Raw genomic sequence first — 21641 nt, 5'->3', positions numbered from 1 at the left:
ATTCCCTTTCTAGAGAGGATATTGCAGCACTACGCAAGATATGTCTTGACTCTTGACTAGGCTACTCTTCTACCACTTCTGCAGAGTCAGATTCTTCAGCCTCAGCATTGCAAGCCTCTACTTCCACACCCTCCACAGCCCCCTTTTTGGGTCATTGACTCTGGTGCCACTAATTACATGACTAGTATGTCTCAGTGTTATTATTCCTACTCTATTTGCTCTGGCAGGGATAAGGATAGAGTTGTTGATGGTTCCGTTTTTTCTATTTCTGGCAAGGGTAATGTTAGAGTTACTTCCTCTATTTCTCTTGATTTCCCCTTCATGACCCTGATATTGCCACTAACTTATTATCTGTTAGTCATCTAACCAAATCCTTAAATTGTTGTGTCACACTCTTTCCTTCCTATTATCTTTTTCAGGATTTGGTGACGAAGAGGGTTATTGGCAGTGGACGTGAGGAGAAAGGACTCTACCTACTTGAGCCTCGGACACCCGTTTTACCTGCTGCTCAGTCATATGTTTGTGGTCGGAGTGACCGTAGTACTATGGATTATGTGATGCTTTGGCATTAACGTTTGGGTTATCCATCTTTTGCTGTTATGAGAAAACAATTACCACATTTGTTTACTTCTTTTTCTTCTTCTCATGATTTTCAGTGTGAATCATGTATTTTTGCTAAACAATGTCGATCATCTTATCCTTATCATGGTAATAGATCCACTTTTCCTTTCAATATTGTTCATTCTGATGTTTGGGAACCTACTCCCACCACTTCTTTGTCTGAATATCGCTACTTCGTTTCTTTTGCTGATGACTACCCCTGGTCCACTTGGACTTTTTTGATGAAACGAACTATGTACTCAATTTAGTACTCGCATTCAATAGTTCGTTTTGATAAGGGGGGTGAGTACATGTATGGGGGGCTCCAATAGGTTTTTACTGACAATGAAAATATGGAATCATTCATCAAGTTGCTTATATTGACACCCTCAACAAAATGGGGTGGTTGAGAGAAAAAAACCATCATTTATTGGAAGTCACTAGGAGTCTACTCTTTAGTATGTGTGTCCCTAAGACCTTTTGGTCTAATGTTCTTCTTGTTGCTGCCTTCCTAATCAATCGGATGCCAACTCAACTCCTTCGCTCCAAATCCCCCTTGGAAACACTTTCACCTCATGCTTCTGTTTTTTTTCCCTTCCCCCCAAAGTGTTTGGGTGTGTCTGCTATGTTCATGTCAATAAATCAAGTCAAACAAAGCATAACCCCCAAGCACTCAAATATCTTTTCCTTGGCTATTCAGCTTCTTCTAAAGGGTATTAATGCTACCACCCTTCCTCCCGAAGGTGGCTTCTCTCCAAAGATGTCACCTTCTTTGAGTCTATTCCTTTCTTTTCTTCCCATTAGCACCCTCTTCAAGGGAAGAGCAATGGAAGTGAACAGGCTGTTGATGTCATTCATTTTCTGTCTCCTTTGCCTACCTACACCTCCCCATTTCTACTTGACATTGGAAAATACAAAGAAGTGGATGTTGTTGACGTTGATACTTATTCAGATGTTAATGCTAACAAAGCAAAAGAGTTGGTTGTGTATAAAAAAGGTGAATGCTTGAAGGGAAAGGGAAAGAAGACCTGCCAAGAGCCCTCTTGGGATCCACTTCCTGAGCCTCACCCTCAGTCAGGTAACACTTTCCTTCCTTCCTCTGAGTTAGATCTCTCCATTGCTATTCAAAAAGGGAAAAGAGCTTGTACTAATCTTATAGCCAAGTCTGTTTCTTATGATGTTATTTCTCCTACAGGTATTGCCTTTTCTACTGCTCTTGCTTCTTCTTCCAGTCCCAAAAGTATCACAAAGGATATGTCTGACCCAAAGTGGAAGGAGGCAATATCTGAGGAAATGATGGCTCTGAGAAGAGTGGTACTTGGGCATTTGTAAATCTTCCCAAGGGGAGAGTTCCAGTTGAATGCAGGTGGGTCTATATCATTAAGTACCGATCAGATGGTATTGTGGAAAGATATAAGGCCCGGTTGGTGACCAAAGGGTATAGTCAAGTACCTGGCATTGACTACCAAGAGACGTTTGCTCTTGTGGCCAAGCATAACTCAATCAGAGTTCTCCTGTCAGTGGCAGCCGATAGAGATTGGTCGTTGTACCAACTAGATGTGAAGAATGCCTTTCTCCATGGTGACTTAGAAGAGGTGTATATGCAGCCTCCACATGGTTTTAAATTTCCCTCGGCAGAAAGGAAAGTGCGTCTCCAAAATAAGGCACTTTATGGCCTCAAGCAATCTCCTAAGGCCTGGTTTCAGAGATTTAGGCAAGCCATTCCAATGAATGGGTACTCCTAGAGTCAAGCTAACCATACTTTGTTTATCCGGTGAGGAAATGGTACGGTCACAGCCCTCATTGTTTATGTTGATGACATTGTAGTAACTGAGAATGACAATGCCGAGATAAGTAAATTGAAATCTTACCTAGTCCAACAATTTGACATTAAAGATCTTGGACTATTGAAGTACTTCTTGGGTATTGAAGTATCAAGATCAAAGAAAGAAATCAAAATCTGCCAGAGAAAGTTTGTCTTGGATCTATTGAAAGAAACAGGAATGTTGGGGTGTAAACCAACAAACTCCCCAATTGATCCAAATCACAAGCTTGGTGATGAGTGTGGCCTTCGATGAATTCAGAGAGCCAAAAGAAGATAATTATTTTCTCCTCTTATGGATGCAGTTAAGTACCAGAGATTAGTTGGGAAGTTGACCTATCTCTCTCTGACTCGACCAGACATCACTTGTGCAGTTGGAGTGGTAAGCCAGTTCATACACGCTCCCAAGAGTGGGCATTGTTTGGCAAAAGCCTTCTATATGTCAGGCATAATCATTTGAGGATAGAGGGCTACACTGATGCTAATTGGGCTAGTTCAGTTTCTGATAGACGATCTACATCTGGGTACTGTACCTTTGTGGGTAGTAATTTGGTTAAATGGAGGAGTAAAAAACAATAGTTGTAGTTAGAACCAACGCTGAAGCAAAATTTAGAGTTATGACTCATGGAGTGTGTGAACTTATATGGCTGAGGCGATTGCTTCAAGATTTGGGATTTGACTCCGAGGGACCTATGAGGCTTTATTGTGATAACAAGGCTACTATAAGTATTACTCACAATCCCGTGCAACATGACTGAACGAACCATATTGAGGTTGATAAGCACTTCATCAAAGAAAAGTTGAAGTCAGGTTACATTTGTACTCCCTTTGTGAAGACATGTGATCAAGTGGCGGATATCTTTACCAAGGGCCTCATTCCTACCATGTTCAATACCCTCTTATGCAAGCTGGGAATGCATGATATATACTCTCCAGCTTGAGGGGAGTATTAGAATTTATGCTGTAAAGGGTACTTTTGTCACTATCTTGTTATTAGTCATGTTAAGTTGTAATTTTGTCTTTTGTTCTTTTTTCCTTTTACCTCCCTAGGGAGGCATGTGTAATTTCAAGAATGTGTTAATGAAGAAAATAGGTGCATGGAGAAGTCTCTCCCTCACAATCGATTCTGTCTCAATCTTTCTTCTCTCTCTCTCTTCTTCTCTTCTTCTCTTCTTCTCTTCTTCTCTTCTTCTTCTTATTCTTCTATCTGTAAATCCTTGTTCTCTTACTAGAATCAATCCATTTCTAAATTCTAACTCCTCTTGCATTCAATCTGGGTTTTCACAGAGTGCTTCAAATCCCTTGAAATTTTAGCTGCGGACTTGCAATTTCCAGTCCTATGGAATCCAACTCACAGAAGTCTCAGAACACAAGTGATATGTGAGAACAATTTCTGAAATATAATGTGACAAGAAAAAATATGATAATACAACTATTAACCTAAAGATGATACTACACTAATGATCATTAAAGCCATAACCAACATGCCATCAACTTCCAAACGATGAGAGTTCAGCAAGGAATAAGCATCCGCAAAGAAGACTTCTGATCCAAAGCTTAATTAAACAACATCACTACTGACCAAAAGAGGTAGGGCAGGTCTAAAATGACTATTGGAGAAGTGGTAAGAAAGGATATGCGTCTGGTAGGGCTCAATCCTACTATGACCTCAGATAGAGTTGTTTGGAGGACAAGGACCCGTGTAGCCGACCCACCCTTGTAGGAGGATGTCTCTGGGATGCTGTTTTGACTACTGCTTTGACTTCTTCCTTTACTTTTTTTTTTCCTTTTTACCTCCTTTTACTCATTGTTATTGCTTTTTACTTCTCTTTTTTCCTACTATTGTTTTAACCTCTATCGGATCCATGTAGCCCGACCCCATTTAGTTGGGATAAGGTTATGGTTGTTGTTGCACTGCTGACCAAAATTGCTGGACCTTTTCAAATTGTATGCAGACAGAATACTACAATACTACCACTAACATACAAATGATCCTATACTTATCGCCCTTAATTTCAATATGCTTCAATTCTTTGCTTCAGCCAATCAATGAGGCTTCTAATGTAGTCATTGCCAATGGATTTACTTCCAGTGATACCTAGAAAGTATAATTCCACTTCACACTTGTGGCACACATGAAGCAGATGATGCTCCTGTGCCACAGGTGCATCAAGCATGGCATATCCACAACCTTTTTTATTCTCTATGAGAATAAAATACAAAAACGAAAGGGAAAGAAAAGATGTCATTGCCTCATCAACTCTATCTAGAGTATATTGACGCTTTTGGGGTTACACAACCATAGTTTCTAAAGCAGACATTAAGGTGTAATTAAGGGTCTGAAACAAAAACCATGATGCTTATGGATGAATTGTGTCCACATGATTACCCACCATGTTTTGCATTGGACGGTGTAACGTGCATTTAATACTTATTTTCAGGATCAGAACATACTAGTTTGAATGAAAGTGCTAAATTTTCTTATCAGCAATGGAACAGGATTTCACATAATTATCACTTGGCAACTTCTGATTTCAACAATTGGCCCCAAAAGGAGGAACGAGTTCTACCTGAAAAGACGCCACAGAGCTGCCAAAGCCTGAATTTGTTTCGAATATAGAAGAGAGATCAGCCAATGAAGAGTTAAAATATGTAATGTTACAAACACAATTGCATCTATAACCAGCGCAGCAGGTATAGTGGCCCCCAAAATGATTCCAGATATAGCAAGTCCTCTGATGAAATAGCTCAAGAGGAAACCCAAAAAGAACCATAGGGTAGACCAAATTTGAATTGTATTAAGTGAGGTCATGCCAAGAACACCTGCTAGCTCCATATTCAGTTTGAAACCTGCAGGGACACCCATCAACCACACACAACCTGAACGCAGCGAATTGTTCATGATGTCACACGCAAAGTTTGAAATCCATATGCACGTAGCCTCAGCATGGACTAACAACATAAAGCCAGCCAAATTTCCCAAAAGAATATCAACAGCTATACTTGACCACATTGAGTGTTTATGTATAGAAGCTCTCTCTGCATATTCCACACTTGCTAGAGACCTACAAATAAGATAAAATTCGAAGCATGAGGTAAGTCATAAAGTGATCCCTTCACAAAATTAAAGACAGAGTAATATGTGCTTAGACCCAGACTATCCCACCTACGCCACACAGGAAGAAGGATCAGTCATGATGTACCATTTAATGCATGCATCTCCTAGGCCTAATTCAACCCAGTCAGATGATTATAATCACTTGAAATATAAATCCTCTAGCCGTCCATAAAGTATTTCAATCATCTGCTATCAGAGACATAAATTGGTCACGAACATTTGACAACTGAGTCAAATATTGGCCCAGGAAATCCCATTAACAATGGGAAATATACCATGGTAAGGGCTGGCCCTGTTGCATGCAAGTCATGGTTCCAGTTCAAGTGGATCATTATGAAACTATATTCTGATAAAAGTTGTGACATTACCTGAAACCACCAGCGTGACCGAAGGTTGACCAATACAGAAGCTGACAACTGCGGATATGGACATTCTTACATGTATGACTGAATACCCTTGTTAAGATCTTGTAACCCAATGAATCTGATCCATAACTCAGAAGGCCATCAGAGAACTGAAGAACTATATAAAATACAGTGCAGAAAGAAGCTACAAACATGGCTCCAATGTGACACACAATAGAAACCAGCCTGAACAAACAAAGGAAAGAGTATTAATACATAAAGGTCAGAAGCAAGAATAGATAAAAATAAGAAAACAGAACAAAGAATGTAATAAAGTACCAGTAGGGTGAAATTTTGTGTCCCATGCATCTCTCAAATAATATTTTTGTAGCATATGCACTATTAATTGCTGAGACAACTGTGTCCTGTACTTGAGAGATTTTTTAAACTATATAAATAAGCAAATAGTTGAAGAAAGATCAAAAGAATCAGAAACAATAGATGAAATGGACTTTACGAACAGAGTTGTGTCTATATAATAGTCTTACCAAGTCAGGGAGTGGCTGCTTTTGATTTAGTTCGCTGACCCATTCAGGTCTCTCAAGGGGCAATTTCACTTCCTCCAGTGAACCACCAGAAGTCAGAGAGAAATGATGTGTGCCAAATGTGGGTGGGTCATAAATTATTACCTGGATCAATTAAAACAAAAGAGAATAGTTTAAACAGAATAAACAAAGAAAATATAAAAGGAGAAGAAGGGCAACTCTGACTTACATACGTGAAGATCAGCGGTAGACACTATTTCCCCAGTCCAGTGTATGTGATGCAACTTAGGAATCCAGCGGATATTTTTACAATACAATCCATGAGAGTCTAAAGATAACTGAATCCAATTACCATGCCTAACAGAATTCTGCCTACAGTTTTCTAAGATGCCATCAAACTTGTGGCATTCACAGTGCCAGTTTCCAAACTTTTCTCCGCATAAATCTTGATTCTCCATTGTATATACTTTTCCGTAATCGGTGGGCTTTGTGTTATCCTCTGCATCTATTTGAAAACTTCGCAGCGGCCCATTTAAGCAACAATTGGCAGTAGAGTGCCCTAAAATAGTAAATGTTGATTTGTCCTGTAGAAATAGAGGCATTTTTGCATTTATCCGATGGAGAATCCCCTATTTCAGAAAAGTAATCGTGCAAAGAAAGTTAGCAATTGCAAGTAATTCTTAAAAATTAAAATCCCTTCCAATAGTAGGAGCACACAGACCAAGATACCAGTACTCATATTCAGAAGTTGAAGTTCACAAAAGAAGGAAATAAACAAATTTTTTAAGGCAATGAAAGATAGGTTAACAAAGTGACGAAATCAGATTTGAAATTATAATGGAACTCATTATAAAGAGATTCCAGGATAGTAAGACTCTGACAGCTCTCTGACCATACCTTCCTTATTCCATGAACTTAGGGTGGCAAGAGAGGGGGAGCAATGGCTTGGTGGATATTTAGTTCGTTATCTATGGTTACATGCTTACATTTTTTTATTTTTTTTTTTGGGAGGGGGGGAAGGCAGTGGATTGTAAACACTCTAACAAGTTCAGACAGTAGTTCTTCAGAAGGAAAATATAAACTGTGCTTGGTATTAATCATTAAGAAGGAAGATATTCGGATCTCATCTTCTGGATTTTGTGCAAATTGATGAGAAGTTGAGAACAGAAAAACAGTTAACACTACAGACCATATCAGGGTGTTGCAGGGGAATTTTTCTTTCGCTGACAATCAAAGAACTTATTGATAGTGTAACAATAAAGCAATTAATAAACCAAAGATAAGGAAGGAAAAGAAGAAGAAGAAGAAGAAGAAGAGAAGGAGACGATGGGAGAGACTGCAAAGAGAAGTCGCAGACTTCCTTGGTTGTCTCTCCCCGTCTCAATTGTATTATTTAAAAAGAAAGAATACATCACATGAAAGAGAAACCTTCCTAAACCAAATTACACAGAAATAGAAACCTAAGAAAAATAGAAAGTTTAGAGAAATAAAAGGTTTAGGAAATAGAAGGGGTAAAGTGTACATGACACAGTACATATAGGTCATGTACCCCTAACATGGTGACTTTAACACTCCCCCTCAAGCTGGAGCATATAAATCACCCATGCCCAACTTGAAACAGCCATTGCGGAAAGTAGGGCCAAACAAAGGCTTGGTAAAGACATCGCCAAGCTGACCAGTGGAAGGAACAAAGGGAGTGACAATCAACTTCTTCAGAACAGCATCTCTGACAAAGTGACAGTCAACTTCAATATGTTTAGTTTGCTCATGGAAGACGAGATTACTTGCAATGTAGATAGCCGCTTGATTATCACAGAATATCTGCATGGGTTGAGTGATTGGAAATCCTAACTCATGAAGAAAAGATTTCAGCCACATTAGTTCAGCTGCAGTTTGTGCCATGGCCCGATACTCTGCTTCTGCATTGGATCTAGCAACTGTAGTTTGTTTCTTGCTACGCCAAGTTACTAGGTTTCCTCCCACAAAGGTAAAATATCTTGTAGTGGAACGTCTGTCACCATCTGCACCTGCCCAATCAGCATCAGAGAAGCCTAAAATCTCAACATTCTGATGGGGACGATAGATGTGCCCCTTGCCTGGAGCTCCCTTCAAATACCGTAAGATATGACACATTGCCTCCCAATGAATTTTCTTAGGAGAGTGCATAAATTGGCCAACCACACCAACAGCAAAAGAAATATCCGGCCTAGTGACAGTGAGATAAATAAGCTTTCTCACTAATTGCCTATACCAATGTTAGTCCTCAAAGTCATCACTATCAGTAGAGCCAAATTTGTTATGCGGATCCATAGGAGTATCAACTAGTTTGGCTGCTAGTAGTAGCAGACCTGTATCAGACGAGATCAAGAACATACTTCCTTATAGATAGGTTGATTCCCTTTCTTACTTCGAAGAACCTCAATACCAAGAAACTACCGAAGAAAGCCCAAATCCTTCATTTGAAAATGCTGATGAAGACAGGGTTTCACCTCACTAATAACAGTACCATCATTACCGGATATAATGATGTCATCCACATAAACAACAAGAACCACAACTTTGAAGTCTTGTTAGCGAACAAATACAGAGAGGTCTGAATAGCATTGTGAGAAACCATAACAAGTAACAACAAAGCTGAACTTATCGAACCAAGCACGTGGGGACTGTTTCAGCCCATAGATAGCCTTATGAAGTTTGCAAGCCTTACTCGAAAGCTCCCCTTGAGCAACATACCCCGGAGGTTGCTCAATATAAACCTCTTCCTGAAGATCACCATATAAAAAAGCATTCTTAACGTCCAGCTGGTAGAGCGGCCAGTCAAGATTGACTGCCAAAGAAATGAAAACACGAACAGAATTCAACCAGGCAACAGGTTAAAAAGTCTAAAAATAGTCCACACATATGTTTGAGTGTAGCCCTTAGCAACCAACCGCACCTTTAGGCGCTCAACCGAACCATCTGGGTTATATTTAGTGATGTAAGCCCAACGACAACACACAACATCCTTACCGGGAGGTAAATCCACCAGAGTCCATGTTGCACGTGATAACAAAGCATCCATCTCCGTATCCATAGCTACCTTCCACCCAGAATGAGATAAGGCCTCAAGATGGGACTTAGGAACAACATCAGCGGATAAGGAAGAGGTAAAGGAACGGTAGTGGGAAGGGAGATGAGAAACGAAAACAAAATGAGCAATAGGATAAGCAGGGGCAGGTTTCTGAGTACAAGAACGTATACCTTTCCGTTGAGCGATTGGTAAGTCAGGAGGATCTGCAGAACAAGGAGCCAGATCTGTAGTAGGCTGAAGAGGAACAGCAGTAGAGGATGGCACAGTAGTTGGAAGCTGCTGGTGGTGCCTGCGCTGGTACACTTGCAGTGGAGGGGCAGATGTAATAGGAGTAGGAACTGGAAGAGGTGGGGCAGGGGTAGGATCTGTAGGAAAAGTTAGAGGCAATGTAGAGGAAGAATAATACGCAGTACTTTCAAAAAAGGTAACATCAGCACTTACAAACTGCCGATCAGAAATAGGGTCATAACACCTATACCCCTTTTGAGTCTGAGAATAACCAAGAAAAATCCATTTAGTGGCACGAGGAGATAGTTTGTCAACCCCAGGATGTAAATTATGAACAAAGCAAACACAACCAAAAATACGAGGCGGAAGACTAAATAAGGGTGTGTTTGGATGTAAAACAAATAAAGGGACCTGATTGTCCAAAACCGACGAGGGCATACGATTAATAAGAAAACATGTACCAAGGACAACATCACACCAAAAAAAAATTGGAATGTGCATGTGAAGCATAATGGACCTGGCAACTTCTAACAGATGTCTATTTTTCCTTTCGGCAACCTCATTTTGTTGGGGAGTATACGAACAACTCGTTCGATGAATCATGCCTTTGGAAAAACAAAAGTCAGAGATGTCGCGTTGAGTAAACTCAAGGGCATTATTAGAACGAAAAACTTTAATAGAAGCATCAAACTGGGTTTTTATTTCATTATAAAAATTGTAAAACATTGAAAGAAATTGTGACCGATCCTTTAACAAATAGACCAAAGTTAACCGAGAATGGTCATCAACAAAACTAACAAAATAAGAAAATCCTACTATTTCTTACACGATAAGGACCCCAAATGTTAGAATGGACCAACGAAAATAAAGACGAGCTACGAGGAACACTACGAGCAGGAAACGAAGAGCGATGATGCTTCCCGAATTCACATGCTTCACACTCAATATGGGATAGAGAACAACAACTTGGAACCATCAACTGAAGCTTGGATGAGGGGGGATGTCCAAGACGAAAATGCCACTGAAGAAGAGATACACTAGCAAAGGCAGCAGCAGCAGTAGAAGGACCAGCGCCATCCAAATGGTATAGTCTGGACTGTTCAAGCCCTCCGCCAATCATCCTCTTGGTCTGAAGATCCTGAAAAACACAAAAAGAATGAAAGAAAGTAATGGAACAGTTAAGGGACTTGGTAAGTTGACAAAAAGATAAAAGACTTAGAGGCATTTTAGGAACAAAAAGAATAGGAGAAAGGTTCATGGAGGAGGTGGGAGAGACCACCCCATGGCCTGTAACTTTAGTAGAAGATCCATCAGCAAGACCAACAGGGGAGGAAGTATTAAGTTTAGAAATGGAAGAAAATAGGTCAGACTTCCCAGTCATATGGCAGGAAGCACCAAAGTCAATAATCCATGGGGTGGAAGTTGAAGAAATAAAAGCGGATTTACCTGTGTGGGCTAAGGTAGCTGTAGAAGTGGAAGAAGATGTAGATTCAAGCTATTAGAGACGCTTGAGAATTTTGTTATAGTCATCACGTGAAACAAACCCAGTGGAGGAAACTCCTGATGTAGATGCAAGGGTAGAGTCTCTACTAATGATGTGATCAGCAGGAATGTCGATGGTAGCAATATTGACTAACTCGTTAGCCCACTCTGGTCGACCATGTTTTGCCCAACAAGTGTCAACGGTATGATTAGGCTTCCCACAATAAGTGCACTAGCGAGAGGATTTGCCAAAGAGCTGTCCATCTGTACCACAACCAGTAGAACCACGACCACGACCACGGTACTAACCACGGCCTCTACTAGAACCTCGACCGCGGGTAGCGGTGAATGTAGAATTGTCCTTAGCAGGAGCAAAAGAAGTGATCGTGGAAGGTACAGTAACTAAACGATGCAAGCGAGAGAAGACCTCGCTGAGAGAGGGCACCTTTTCTCCAGTAAGAAGCTAACTCTTGACAGCTTGATCATCAGGGTGAAGACCAGCCAAAAACTTGGCAACATGAAACTCAGCCCGTTGTTGCTTCAATTGCTCCAGATTAGTAGTGAGAGGCTGATATACCTGGACCTCTTCAAGGTATCCTTTATATGTACTGAAGTAGTCATTTAAAGATTTATCACCCCGACAGAAGTGGAATAGTTTCTCATAAAGTTCATAGGTGCGGGAAATATTTTTCTCTCGAGAATAGCTTTCAAGAAGATCTTCCCAAACACCTTTAGAAAGTGTGTGAAACATCACATTAGCAGCAATGGCAGGTTCAATACTGTTACATAACCAGATTTTAATAGTATCATCATGAGCAGTAGCAGTAGTAGAATCTTTAGTATCAATGATAGGAGGGTCATCAGTAAGGTACTTGATCTTACCCTTGGCATGAATGTAAGCTTGGACAGCAGGAAAGACAACAAAAAATATCAAACACATGTATTAGCTTCTGCCAGCAGGGTGTAATCTTAGGAATGTAGAATTGGAGGTCAGAATGACCTAAAATAAGAACCGAAGGAGGTACTGTAGTAGGGGAGATAAACCCCAAAATATGAGCCTGATTGTGTCGGAGAACCAAGAGATATAAACCAAAAAATAGGTCTGGAACTTGATATAAAAACAGAGCATCCGCCAAAAGAAAGGAGAAACCAATTTCTAGGAAATCAAGCCACAAGTTGGGCCCCAGATTTGGATCGAAGGGACCTCTAGAGTCTAGGTAGTAGGAAACAGCTCCAGGAAGATAAACCTCATCAATTGGGAGGAAAAAAAAACAGCTTGAACTTCAATATTCTGGAAGAAAACTCCCAAATTCAGAAGCTACAGACATAATCTTCATAATTCTGACTTCAGTAGCTTGAAATCTTCATAAGCAGCAATGGTAGACAAGAAGAATCCCTAGTTCATATGTGTACTGTGAAGAACTAGGACATTAGCAGCAGGTAGGCAGCACAGAGATTGCTGCAGGCAATATTGATTCCTGTCTCGGAAGAGACTCTCAAAACCACATGAAAGGAGGATCGATCTCTGGTTTATTTACTGCTCTGATACCATGTAACAATAGAGCAATTAATAAACCAGAGATAAAGAAGGAAAAGAAGAAGAAAGAGACGATGGGAGAGACTCCAAAGAGAAATCGCAGACTTCCTTGGTTGTCTCTCCCCCTCTCAATTGTATTATTTAAAGAGAATGATTACATCACATGGAAGAGAAACCTTCCTAAACCAAATTACACAGAAATAGAAACTTAGCTAAAATAGAGACCTAAGAGAAATAGAAAGTTTAGGAAATAGACGGGGTAAAGTGTACATGACACATATGTACCCCCACGGTACATATGGGTCATCTACCCCCAACGTGGTGACTTTAACAGATAGTATACGGAAAAGGCCTTTTTGTATAATAAACAGGGGAATGAACCTGAATTTACACATTCTACCTGTTACAATGACAAAGAGAATTCTTTGCCTACCTAGGGCATTAAAACATAGACTTTGAGCTCAACCCATCAAAACCAGCATACCCTTGTACCAACTCAGTTGAGAGAGAGAGAAGATTTTTGGCTTGTCAAGATGATAGAGGCCACCACTTTATTTAAAATCTAGGATTATTACAAATATGGAAGATTTACTCAGCACAATTAACATGTGCAACATGTGCATAATGAATCTAGACACTTTAGTGTACCTAGTTACATTACAAACTTCCACAATGGAACTAAAGAGAACCGAACCGAACCGGGTTAATCCCAAATCCATCCTTCAACACTCCCCCTCAAGTTGGTGCATGGATGTCACGCATGCCCAACATGGAAACAATAGGATGGAAGGTCTTCATGGACAAGCCCTTAGTAAAGGCATCTGCCAAAAGGAGGCATATCAAACCATATTCGATTTTCTCCTCGATAAAATGTCGATCAATTTCAACATGTTTGGTCCTATCATGTTGAACCAGGTTATGGGCTATACTGATTGCAGCTTTATTGTCGCAGTAGAGCCTTATACGTCCCTCAGGAGCAATTTTTAGATCAGTGAGAAGCATTTTCAGCCAAATAAGTTCACATACTCCTTGAGCCATAGCCCTGTATTCAGCCTCGGCACTAGATCTGGAAACTATGGACTGCTTTTTACTTCTCCAGGTGACTAGTTTTCCTCCAAGGAATGTGCGGTAGCCAAAGGTGGAGTGGCGGTCATCAATGGATCCAGCCCAATCAGTATTAGTAAAGCATTCTAACTTCAGACTTCCATTGTTTGAGAATAGAATACCCTTTCCAAAAGCTGACTTTAAGTACCGAAGAACTCTGTATAGGCGGGTCAGGTGAATTCAATAATAGACGTATGTTGGCATTCCAGCCCTCCTCCTTTCAGGGCAATATCTGACCTACTGTGAGACAAATATATAAGTCTTCCAACGAGACATTGATATCACTCTTTATCCACAGAATCTACACCGGTGCTTCTAAGTTGGTGGTTAACTTCAATGGGAGAATCAACAGGTTTACGACCAAGCATCCCAATTTCTCCAAGAAGATCTAGAACGCACTTTCTTTGGGAGATGAAGATCTTTTTACTTGATTTGGCTATTTCAATTCCCAAGAAGTACTTGAGATGTCCTAGATCTGTAGTTTCGAACTCGGTTCCCAGTCAAGTCTTTAGAACAGAGATTTCTTCCTCATCATCTCCAGTGATCACTATATCATCCACATAAACAATAAGTGTCGTGACCTTGCCAATTTTGTGTTTGATAAACAAGGTATGATCAACATTACTTTGTTTGAAGCCGAACTTTTGCATAGCCTTTTGAAATTTGCCAAACCAGGCACGAGGGGACTGTTTCAACTCATAGAGTGATTTCCGGAGACTACACAGTTTGCCAGCTGTAGCAGATGATTCAAAGCCAAGAGGAATGTCCATGTAGACTTCTTCTTCAAGATCACCATTAAGGAAAACATTCTTCACGACCAACTACTGAAGATCTCATCCTATGTTTACAACAAGGCTCGATTAGAGTTCATTTTTTCCACTGGGGAAAATGTTTTTTGATAATCGATGCCATATGCCTGAGTGAATCCCTTGGCAACCAATCTGGTCTTATAGCGAGCAGTGGTTCCATCTGCATTCTACTTTATTGTGAATACCCACTTGCATCTAACTGTCTTCTTTCTGTTAGAACAAGGTAAAAGCTCCCAAGTATCATTTTTCTTCAAGGCCTGCATTTCCTCTACCATGGCATTCTTCCATTTTGGGTCTATAATAGCTTCCTTCTAACCCTATGGAAATTGGAAAAGACACAGAAGACAGAGAAGAAACAAAGGCGCGATAGGACAGGAACAAGGACTAAGAGATAAAGTTAGAAATAGGGTGTTTGGAGCAAGCCCTTAATCCTTTTCTAAGAGCAATAGGGCGATCATCAAGATCAGCAGGAGATTCATTACCTATTGCTTGGATCGGTAGAACCTGCCCAGGGGGCGTAGATGAACATGGTATGTTTGGGATAGTCTTTTTGTTTTGCCGAGAATAGGTGATGAGATCCTTTTGTTTAGTGGCGGCATCAATTTCATCCACATGTTCCCCCTGAAGACGAACAGTATCAATGACAAAAGGAGATGAAGGATTCTCTTCTTCTAGAGTCTCCCCTTAAAGAGAAGACTAGTAATAAGGTTCATCCTCATGAAAAGTCACATCCATCATAATAAACAGGTTGCGAGGGGGGGATGATAACACTTATGACCTTTCTGGGAAGTAAAATATCCAAGAAAGATTTGTGAGTAAAGCAGACACACCCAAATATACGGATATGAAGATGAGAAGCAATAGTAGGATCAAGAAGCTGGCTGACTGATGCCTTAAAATCGAGGGCAGCGAAAGGAATTCGATTGATAAGAAAAGCAACAATTAGCACAACATCCCCCCAATAGTACTTAGGAACCTGAGTGGTAAACATCAGAGACCCAGTGACCTCCAGAAGATGGTAATTCTTTTGTTCTAGGATACCATTTTGCTCAAGGCTGTGGACACATGAGGTCTGAGAGAAGATTCCACGTGTATCAAGATACTAAAGAAATGAACCGTTAATGTATTTTGTTCCATTGTCGTTGTGGACAACCTTAACCTGGGCATTGAACTGGGTTTGGATCATTCTATGAAAGGACTGGAAACAGGAGAAAGCTTCGGATTTGGACCAAAGAAGATATACCCAAGTTAGTCGGGTACAGTTGTCAATAAAAGTGATAAACCATCTAAAGCCACCCCAGCAACTGTACGAGAAGGACTAAACAAGTCAGAGTGAATGACAGAAAAAGAAATCAAACTTCAATTATTATTAGAAAAATACGAGGACCGGGTGTGCTTAGCAAGTTTACAGATATCACAATTAAAATAGTTCAAATTACATTGTTTGACTAAAGAAGGAAACAAATGACGCAAAATATAAAAGAGAGGCTGACCAAGACGACAATGCCAATGATGGAGTTGTCGGAGAGCATTATCTACTCAAGTAATATGAGCTGAAACTGGAGGGGGAGCAGCAGTAAGACCTAGATCCAAGTAATAAAGATCATCCCGTATTCTACCATATCCAATCATTGCCCCCGTTGCTAGGTCCTGAACAACACAGTGAGAAAAAAAGAAGTGAACATAACAATCAAGATCAGTGGTAAAACGATAAATGGAACAAGTTGGCACAGAGATTGGGAACGTGCAAGATAGAAGATAAAGAAATAGTGAGCGAGCATAAGATAGACCTTTTACCAGAAATAGCAGAAAGAAAACCATCAGCAACTCGGACCTTGTCCTTGCCCAAACAAGGGTTATAAGAAGCAAACAAGTCCAAGGAGCTGGTCATATGATCCGAGGCTCCAACACCAATTAGCCACGAAGAATCAGTATGAGAGAACGCAAGAAAAATACCTGACTGGGCTAAATGAGAAGCCAGTGAGGTAGAGGAAGTCATGGTAGAAGAGGCAGAACCAACCTAAGTCACCATACATTGGAGCTGAGTCACAAGTTGTTCTGCAGACATAGTTGGAGTACCAGCAATGACCTCTGTAGTCTCAGTTAAGTAAGCCTAAGGACGAGTAGAACCAGATTTGCCTCCTTTCTTGTCTTCTTTGGGACGGCCATGTAATTCTAGAAAGTCTCCCTAGTGTGACATGAGCGGCCACAATTGTCACATTTTACAGGATCACAAGGAACACCAACCTTGCTGACCGAACCAGCACCGTCCATAGGTAAAGAGGTCTATGGTGTAGTAAGAAGAGCAAACTGAGGAGGGGTAGTATGAGGCATCATGGCAGAACGGCGATGATCCTCATGCTGAATCATATTATAGGCTTCAAGCAGTGTGGGGAATGTGCTCCTGTTCAAAACCTGAATGCGTGTCTGATCATACTCAGGATTAAGTCCAATGAGGAAAGCATACACTCGTTCCATTTCACATTCCTTTGCAAAAATGGTTGCATCAATGGTGCTTGCCATGGTAACAGGATGATAGAAATCCAATTGTCGCTAAAATGTCGTAAGGGCAGAGTAATAGGCAAATACATAAAGGTCCTTTTGTCTAGTTTTTTTAGCCTAACGACAAATTTTATAGATTTGGGCATTGTTGTTGGCTTAACCATAAGTGTGCTCCACAACATCCCATAACTCCTTGGCTGAATTAAGGAGGAAAAAAATGGAACTAATGGAGAGCTCCATGGACTTCAACAAGAATGACATGATCAGGGCATCATTAGTTAACCAGTTATCCATAGCTGGAGTTTCAGTGGGCATAGGTGTGTCACCAGTAATATATCCCAAAAATGATTACCACAAATGGTAAGGAGGCAGGCATAAGACCATGCAAGGTAATTTGATCCATTCAACTTAGTGGGTCCAGGTTGGAGAGAGTGATGATAGTGAGAAGTAATAGGGCGACTCAAGTCGCCACTTCCAGTACCAACGGATGTGCTAGAACCCTCCATTAAAAACCGAACAAATGCACTAGAGTTTGGAAAGAAGCTGCTACTCACAAGATTGGGAGAGCTAAAGAATCACATAGAGGGCAGAACCATCTCAAAGAAACATCAAAGAGAAGCCACAGCAGCTGGAAAGCCAAATATAGAGCCGGTAGAAGCAGGCAGGGGCCAAGGAGGCATCGGCAGGGGCTGGAAGGCCAGGCGCAAGCAGGCAGGGCCACCGGCAGGGGCTTGGAGAGGCACCGTCGGGGCTTGAAGGCTTGGTACCAGCTGGAAGGGCCACTGACAAGGGCTGGAGTCGCATCGACAGGGGCTGGAAGGCCTGGCACAAGCAGGTAGGGTCACCGGCAGTGGCCTAATGAGGGCCGACAGACAGCGGCAGTGGGAGGCCAATGTGATCGGCGCAAAAAAGGCACCCTAAAGGAGGGCAAAAAGGCCACGTGGGTGACAACGATGGCACATGGTAGGGCAGCAGCAGTAGGTAGCATAGTGGAGGTTAGTGGTCAGCATGGTTAGCATGGTGCGACATGCATTAACACATGTTCAATCAACCATGCTGAACCAAAAGGTTAAAGCCTCGGAGGTGGTAGCGGCAGCGACGGCTGTGGTAGTGGGGATGGCAGAATCTAAAAAAACCCCCAAGGAGAATGCACTCTGATACCAAGTTGAGAGAGAGGAGATTTTGGCTTGTCAAGATGACAGAGGCTACCACTTTCTTTATAATCTAGAATTATTACAAATATGGAAGATTTACTCGGCACAATTAACATGTGCATAATGAATCTAGACACTCTAGTGTACCTAGTTACATTACACACTTCAACAAGGGAACTAGAGAGAATCGAATCGAACCGAACCGAACCGCACCTGGTCAATCCCAAATCCTTCAACAAACTCCTTGGGGTCAGGTAAGAAAATCTCATTTAGCCATTCCATTATGTAGACTTATTACTATCCTTTTGCTTAACCCCAAGAGATTTTCATCAATCAATCAAATAAACAATGGAATAGAAACTTTGTTTCACAAACCAGGTCCATGTGCAAACTGCACATGAAATTGATCTGAACTTTTAGTGACAATAATCCAGCTAAACCTTCATTGTTAAAACTGCTAGAGTTCATTTGTTCTCTGTGGCTCACCATTTTTATCAACATATATTAACAATCAATATGTACTAAAATGGATTACATCTCCAACGAGGGAGACTTTGCATTGAATTGATCTGATAAGAAAGGGGGCTGCAACTTGCAACCACTTTGAAGATCTCTTTCAGAGGCAACCAAGGTCCTGCAACCATAGTTCAAAATCTCACGAAATTTCGGCGACATTTCGCCAACTTTCGTATATCTCGAGCTGTCCGAGATACGATACCAATCCGAAATAAAAAAAAATACAATATTTCGACGATATCTCATGAGATATCGACGAAATATCGTGGACTCACGATATATCGCGAGATATTGAGAAAGTAACAAACAATGTCACGTGAGGGGCCATTTTATACCATATTTCACAGCTCTTGGTCGATATTTCGACCGAGAGCTGCTGAAACTCTGTTTTTCTCTCTTCTTCCTCATTTTTTGCTCTTCTTCCTCCCTTCCCACATTGTTGAAGCTCCTTGTCGCCGGGAAGACGTCGGAGGGTCATCTAAGCTCATCATCCAAGCCTATTTTCACTATTTAAGGTAAATTCTATTTCTCTAAAACTATTTTTTTTTTAAATACTTTGTACAAATGTTGTTGGATGTTGATGATATTAATATATGTTAGACACCGGAGGCCGATCTACAGCCTCACGGTGTCGAAATTTTTTTTCCATATGTATTTTCTTTTTTTTTTTCTGGTTTTAAAAATTCATTTTCCTACAACTAAAATAGGAAATAATTAGGGGTAATATGACTTAGATGGTAATGAATTAAATATATGTTAGACACCAATGGCCGATCTACGGCTTCACGGTGTCGAATTTATTTTTCTGCTCTTAAATAATTATTTTAATTTTCGAAAATTAAGAAAAATATATAAAAATTAAAAAAAAAAAACAAAAATAAATAAGGAAAAATATGAGTTTTAAGTTTAAAAAATAATGAAAAAATATGAAAGTTATTTCTATATGTTTTGAAATGCATTACATGTATATTATGTTTACTAATTTTCGGTTTTGTTGTGTTAGGTCAATACTTATATTAACATTATATATAAAAAATTGTTTTTAATTATGTGAAAAATATAAGGGTTAGGGGAAAAATATTAAATAACTATACAAGTGTATTAGTAATCTAACAGTGTCAATTGAAGTGCATCTACATTAAGTTTTTTAATTATTTGTGTTACTTACATTGCAGTAAACAAATATCATTATGGCGGATCGTGATAGACAACGTGCGAAGGCAAGCAAAAGGTGGGGGAAAGTAGTCTACAAAGAGGGCAGAGGGAACGAACTCAACGAAGCGAATAGAGGGAACAAGAGAGACCAACCAGCCAACATAGGGATGACATTGCATGGTTACATGGCATTCCCATTGATGGGGATAAGAGAAAATCTATATGTAACTATTGTAACATGTAATTTATGGGAGGTGGGTCCAGTAGACTTAAACAACATCTGACTGGAGGATCTAAAGATGTCGTAGGTTGTCATATGATCCCTACTGAAGTAGCTAGGGAGATTGGTGATAGTTTGAGGGGAAAGAAGAAGAGGAAGGCTGACAAGCAAAGGATAAGAGAACAACTTGAAGATACAGTGAGGAGTTCGATGGGAGGAGGAAGACGATGCCATGATGATGATGATGATGACTCCTTCTCCTCCTCTGATAATGAGGACATTGCAGTACCTGATGACATACAAACAGCAGAGGAGGCTAGGGATTTTAGGCGGACTGTTTCAAGGAGTAGAGTAAGTTTTCAAGATGATCAGCAAAGACAAAGAGTAGGGGGTAGTAGAGGAGCTGGCAGTTCTAGAGGTTCTAGATCTTTTAATCCTTTTAGAAGATCACAAAGTGTAAGGGCAGCCCCAATACTTCTACCAGTACCAGTACCACCATCAGTATCTGATCCTAAATTGCATAAGAAGAAAGGAAGCAGTCAACCCAGAATCAAAGGAGCATCGAAGGGGATGAAGGGATTGGTTAAAGAATCAATAGCTAAGTGGATGCTATACTATACCATCCCAAGAAACACGCACAAGGCCCCCATTATGATACCATGATAGATACCATTGCGGGCTGGCCCAGGATTTAAGGGCCCCACCCCATATGAGGTAATGAATGTTTATCTACGTCAACAAAAGAGTGAGATTGATGAGTACATTAGTGAGATGAGGAGTATGTGGGAGACATATGGGGTGACTATAATGACAGATGGATGGACTGGGCCTACAAGAAAGTCCATCATCAATTTCATGGTTTATTGTGATGAGAGGATAGTGTTCCTCAAATCTGTGGATGCATCCAAAGAGATAAAGGATGGAAAATATATTTACAGATTGTTAAAGGAAGTAGTGGAAAAAGATGTGGGTATTGAGAATATTGCCCAGATTGTAACGGACAATGAAAGCAACTTCAAGCTAGCCGGTGAGAAGATGATGAATAATAGTAAGTACCGGCTCTTCTGGACTCCTTGTGCAGCCCATTGCATTGACTTAATGCTAAAGGATATGGGAAAGTTAAAGTTGGTAAAGACTATGATTGAAAGTGCAAGACAAGTCACCAACTTTGTATACAACCACTCCTATGCATTCAATCTATTGAGGGAAAAATGTGGGGGTGACTTGGTTAGGCCTGGCATCACAAGATTTGCCACCAACTATATTGCCCTCAAAAGTATTGAGAAAAAGAAGGCTGGGCTGAGAAGTATGTTTGCTTCTGAGGAGTGGTTTGGATGGAAGGGTTTGAAGACTGCAAGTGGGAGGGAAGCACAAACAACGATGTCATCTGAGGACTTCTGGACCAAACTAAGCAAAGTGGTGAAAGTTTTGGAGC

General features: G+C 40.6%; 1 protein-coding gene across 5 annotated transcripts in view; it reads right to left on the bottom strand.

Annotated features, from left to right (window-relative positions):
• LOC122642371 (N-acetylglucosaminyl-phosphatidylinositol biosynthetic protein gpi1) overlaps positions 1 to 21641 on the bottom strand; it is a 52472-nt gene that overhangs the window by 12753 nt on the left and 18078 nt on the right. For 3 of the 5 annotated variants that reach the window (XM_043835814.1, XM_043835818.1, XM_043835813.1), the window contains exons 2-6: positions 6663 to 7058; positions 6433 to 6573; positions 6224 to 6309; positions 5909 to 6130; positions 4993 to 5487 (exon numbers count right to left, since the gene is read on the bottom strand). In XM_043835814.1, the coding sequence (XP_043691749.1) occupies positions 4993 to 5487; positions 5909 to 6130; positions 6224 to 6309; positions 6433 to 6573; positions 6663 to 7058 (1340 nt within the window). The remainder of the gene's footprint in view (positions 1 to 4992; positions 5488 to 5908; positions 6131 to 6223; positions 6310 to 6432; positions 6574 to 6662; positions 7059 to 21641) is intronic. The other 2 variants (XM_043835817.1, XM_043835816.1) reach the window with 1 other exon arrangement.

The sequence above is a fragment of the Telopea speciosissima genome, chromosome 10 (genome assembly GCF_018873765.1).
Source record: "Telopea speciosissima isolate NSW1024214 ecotype Mountain lineage chromosome 10, Tspe_v1, whole genome shotgun sequence".
In the NCBI taxonomy this organism is placed as follows: Eukaryota; Viridiplantae; Streptophyta; class Magnoliopsida; order Proteales; family Proteaceae; genus Telopea; species Telopea speciosissima.
This window is presented reverse-complemented; position numbering and strand designations above follow the sequence as displayed.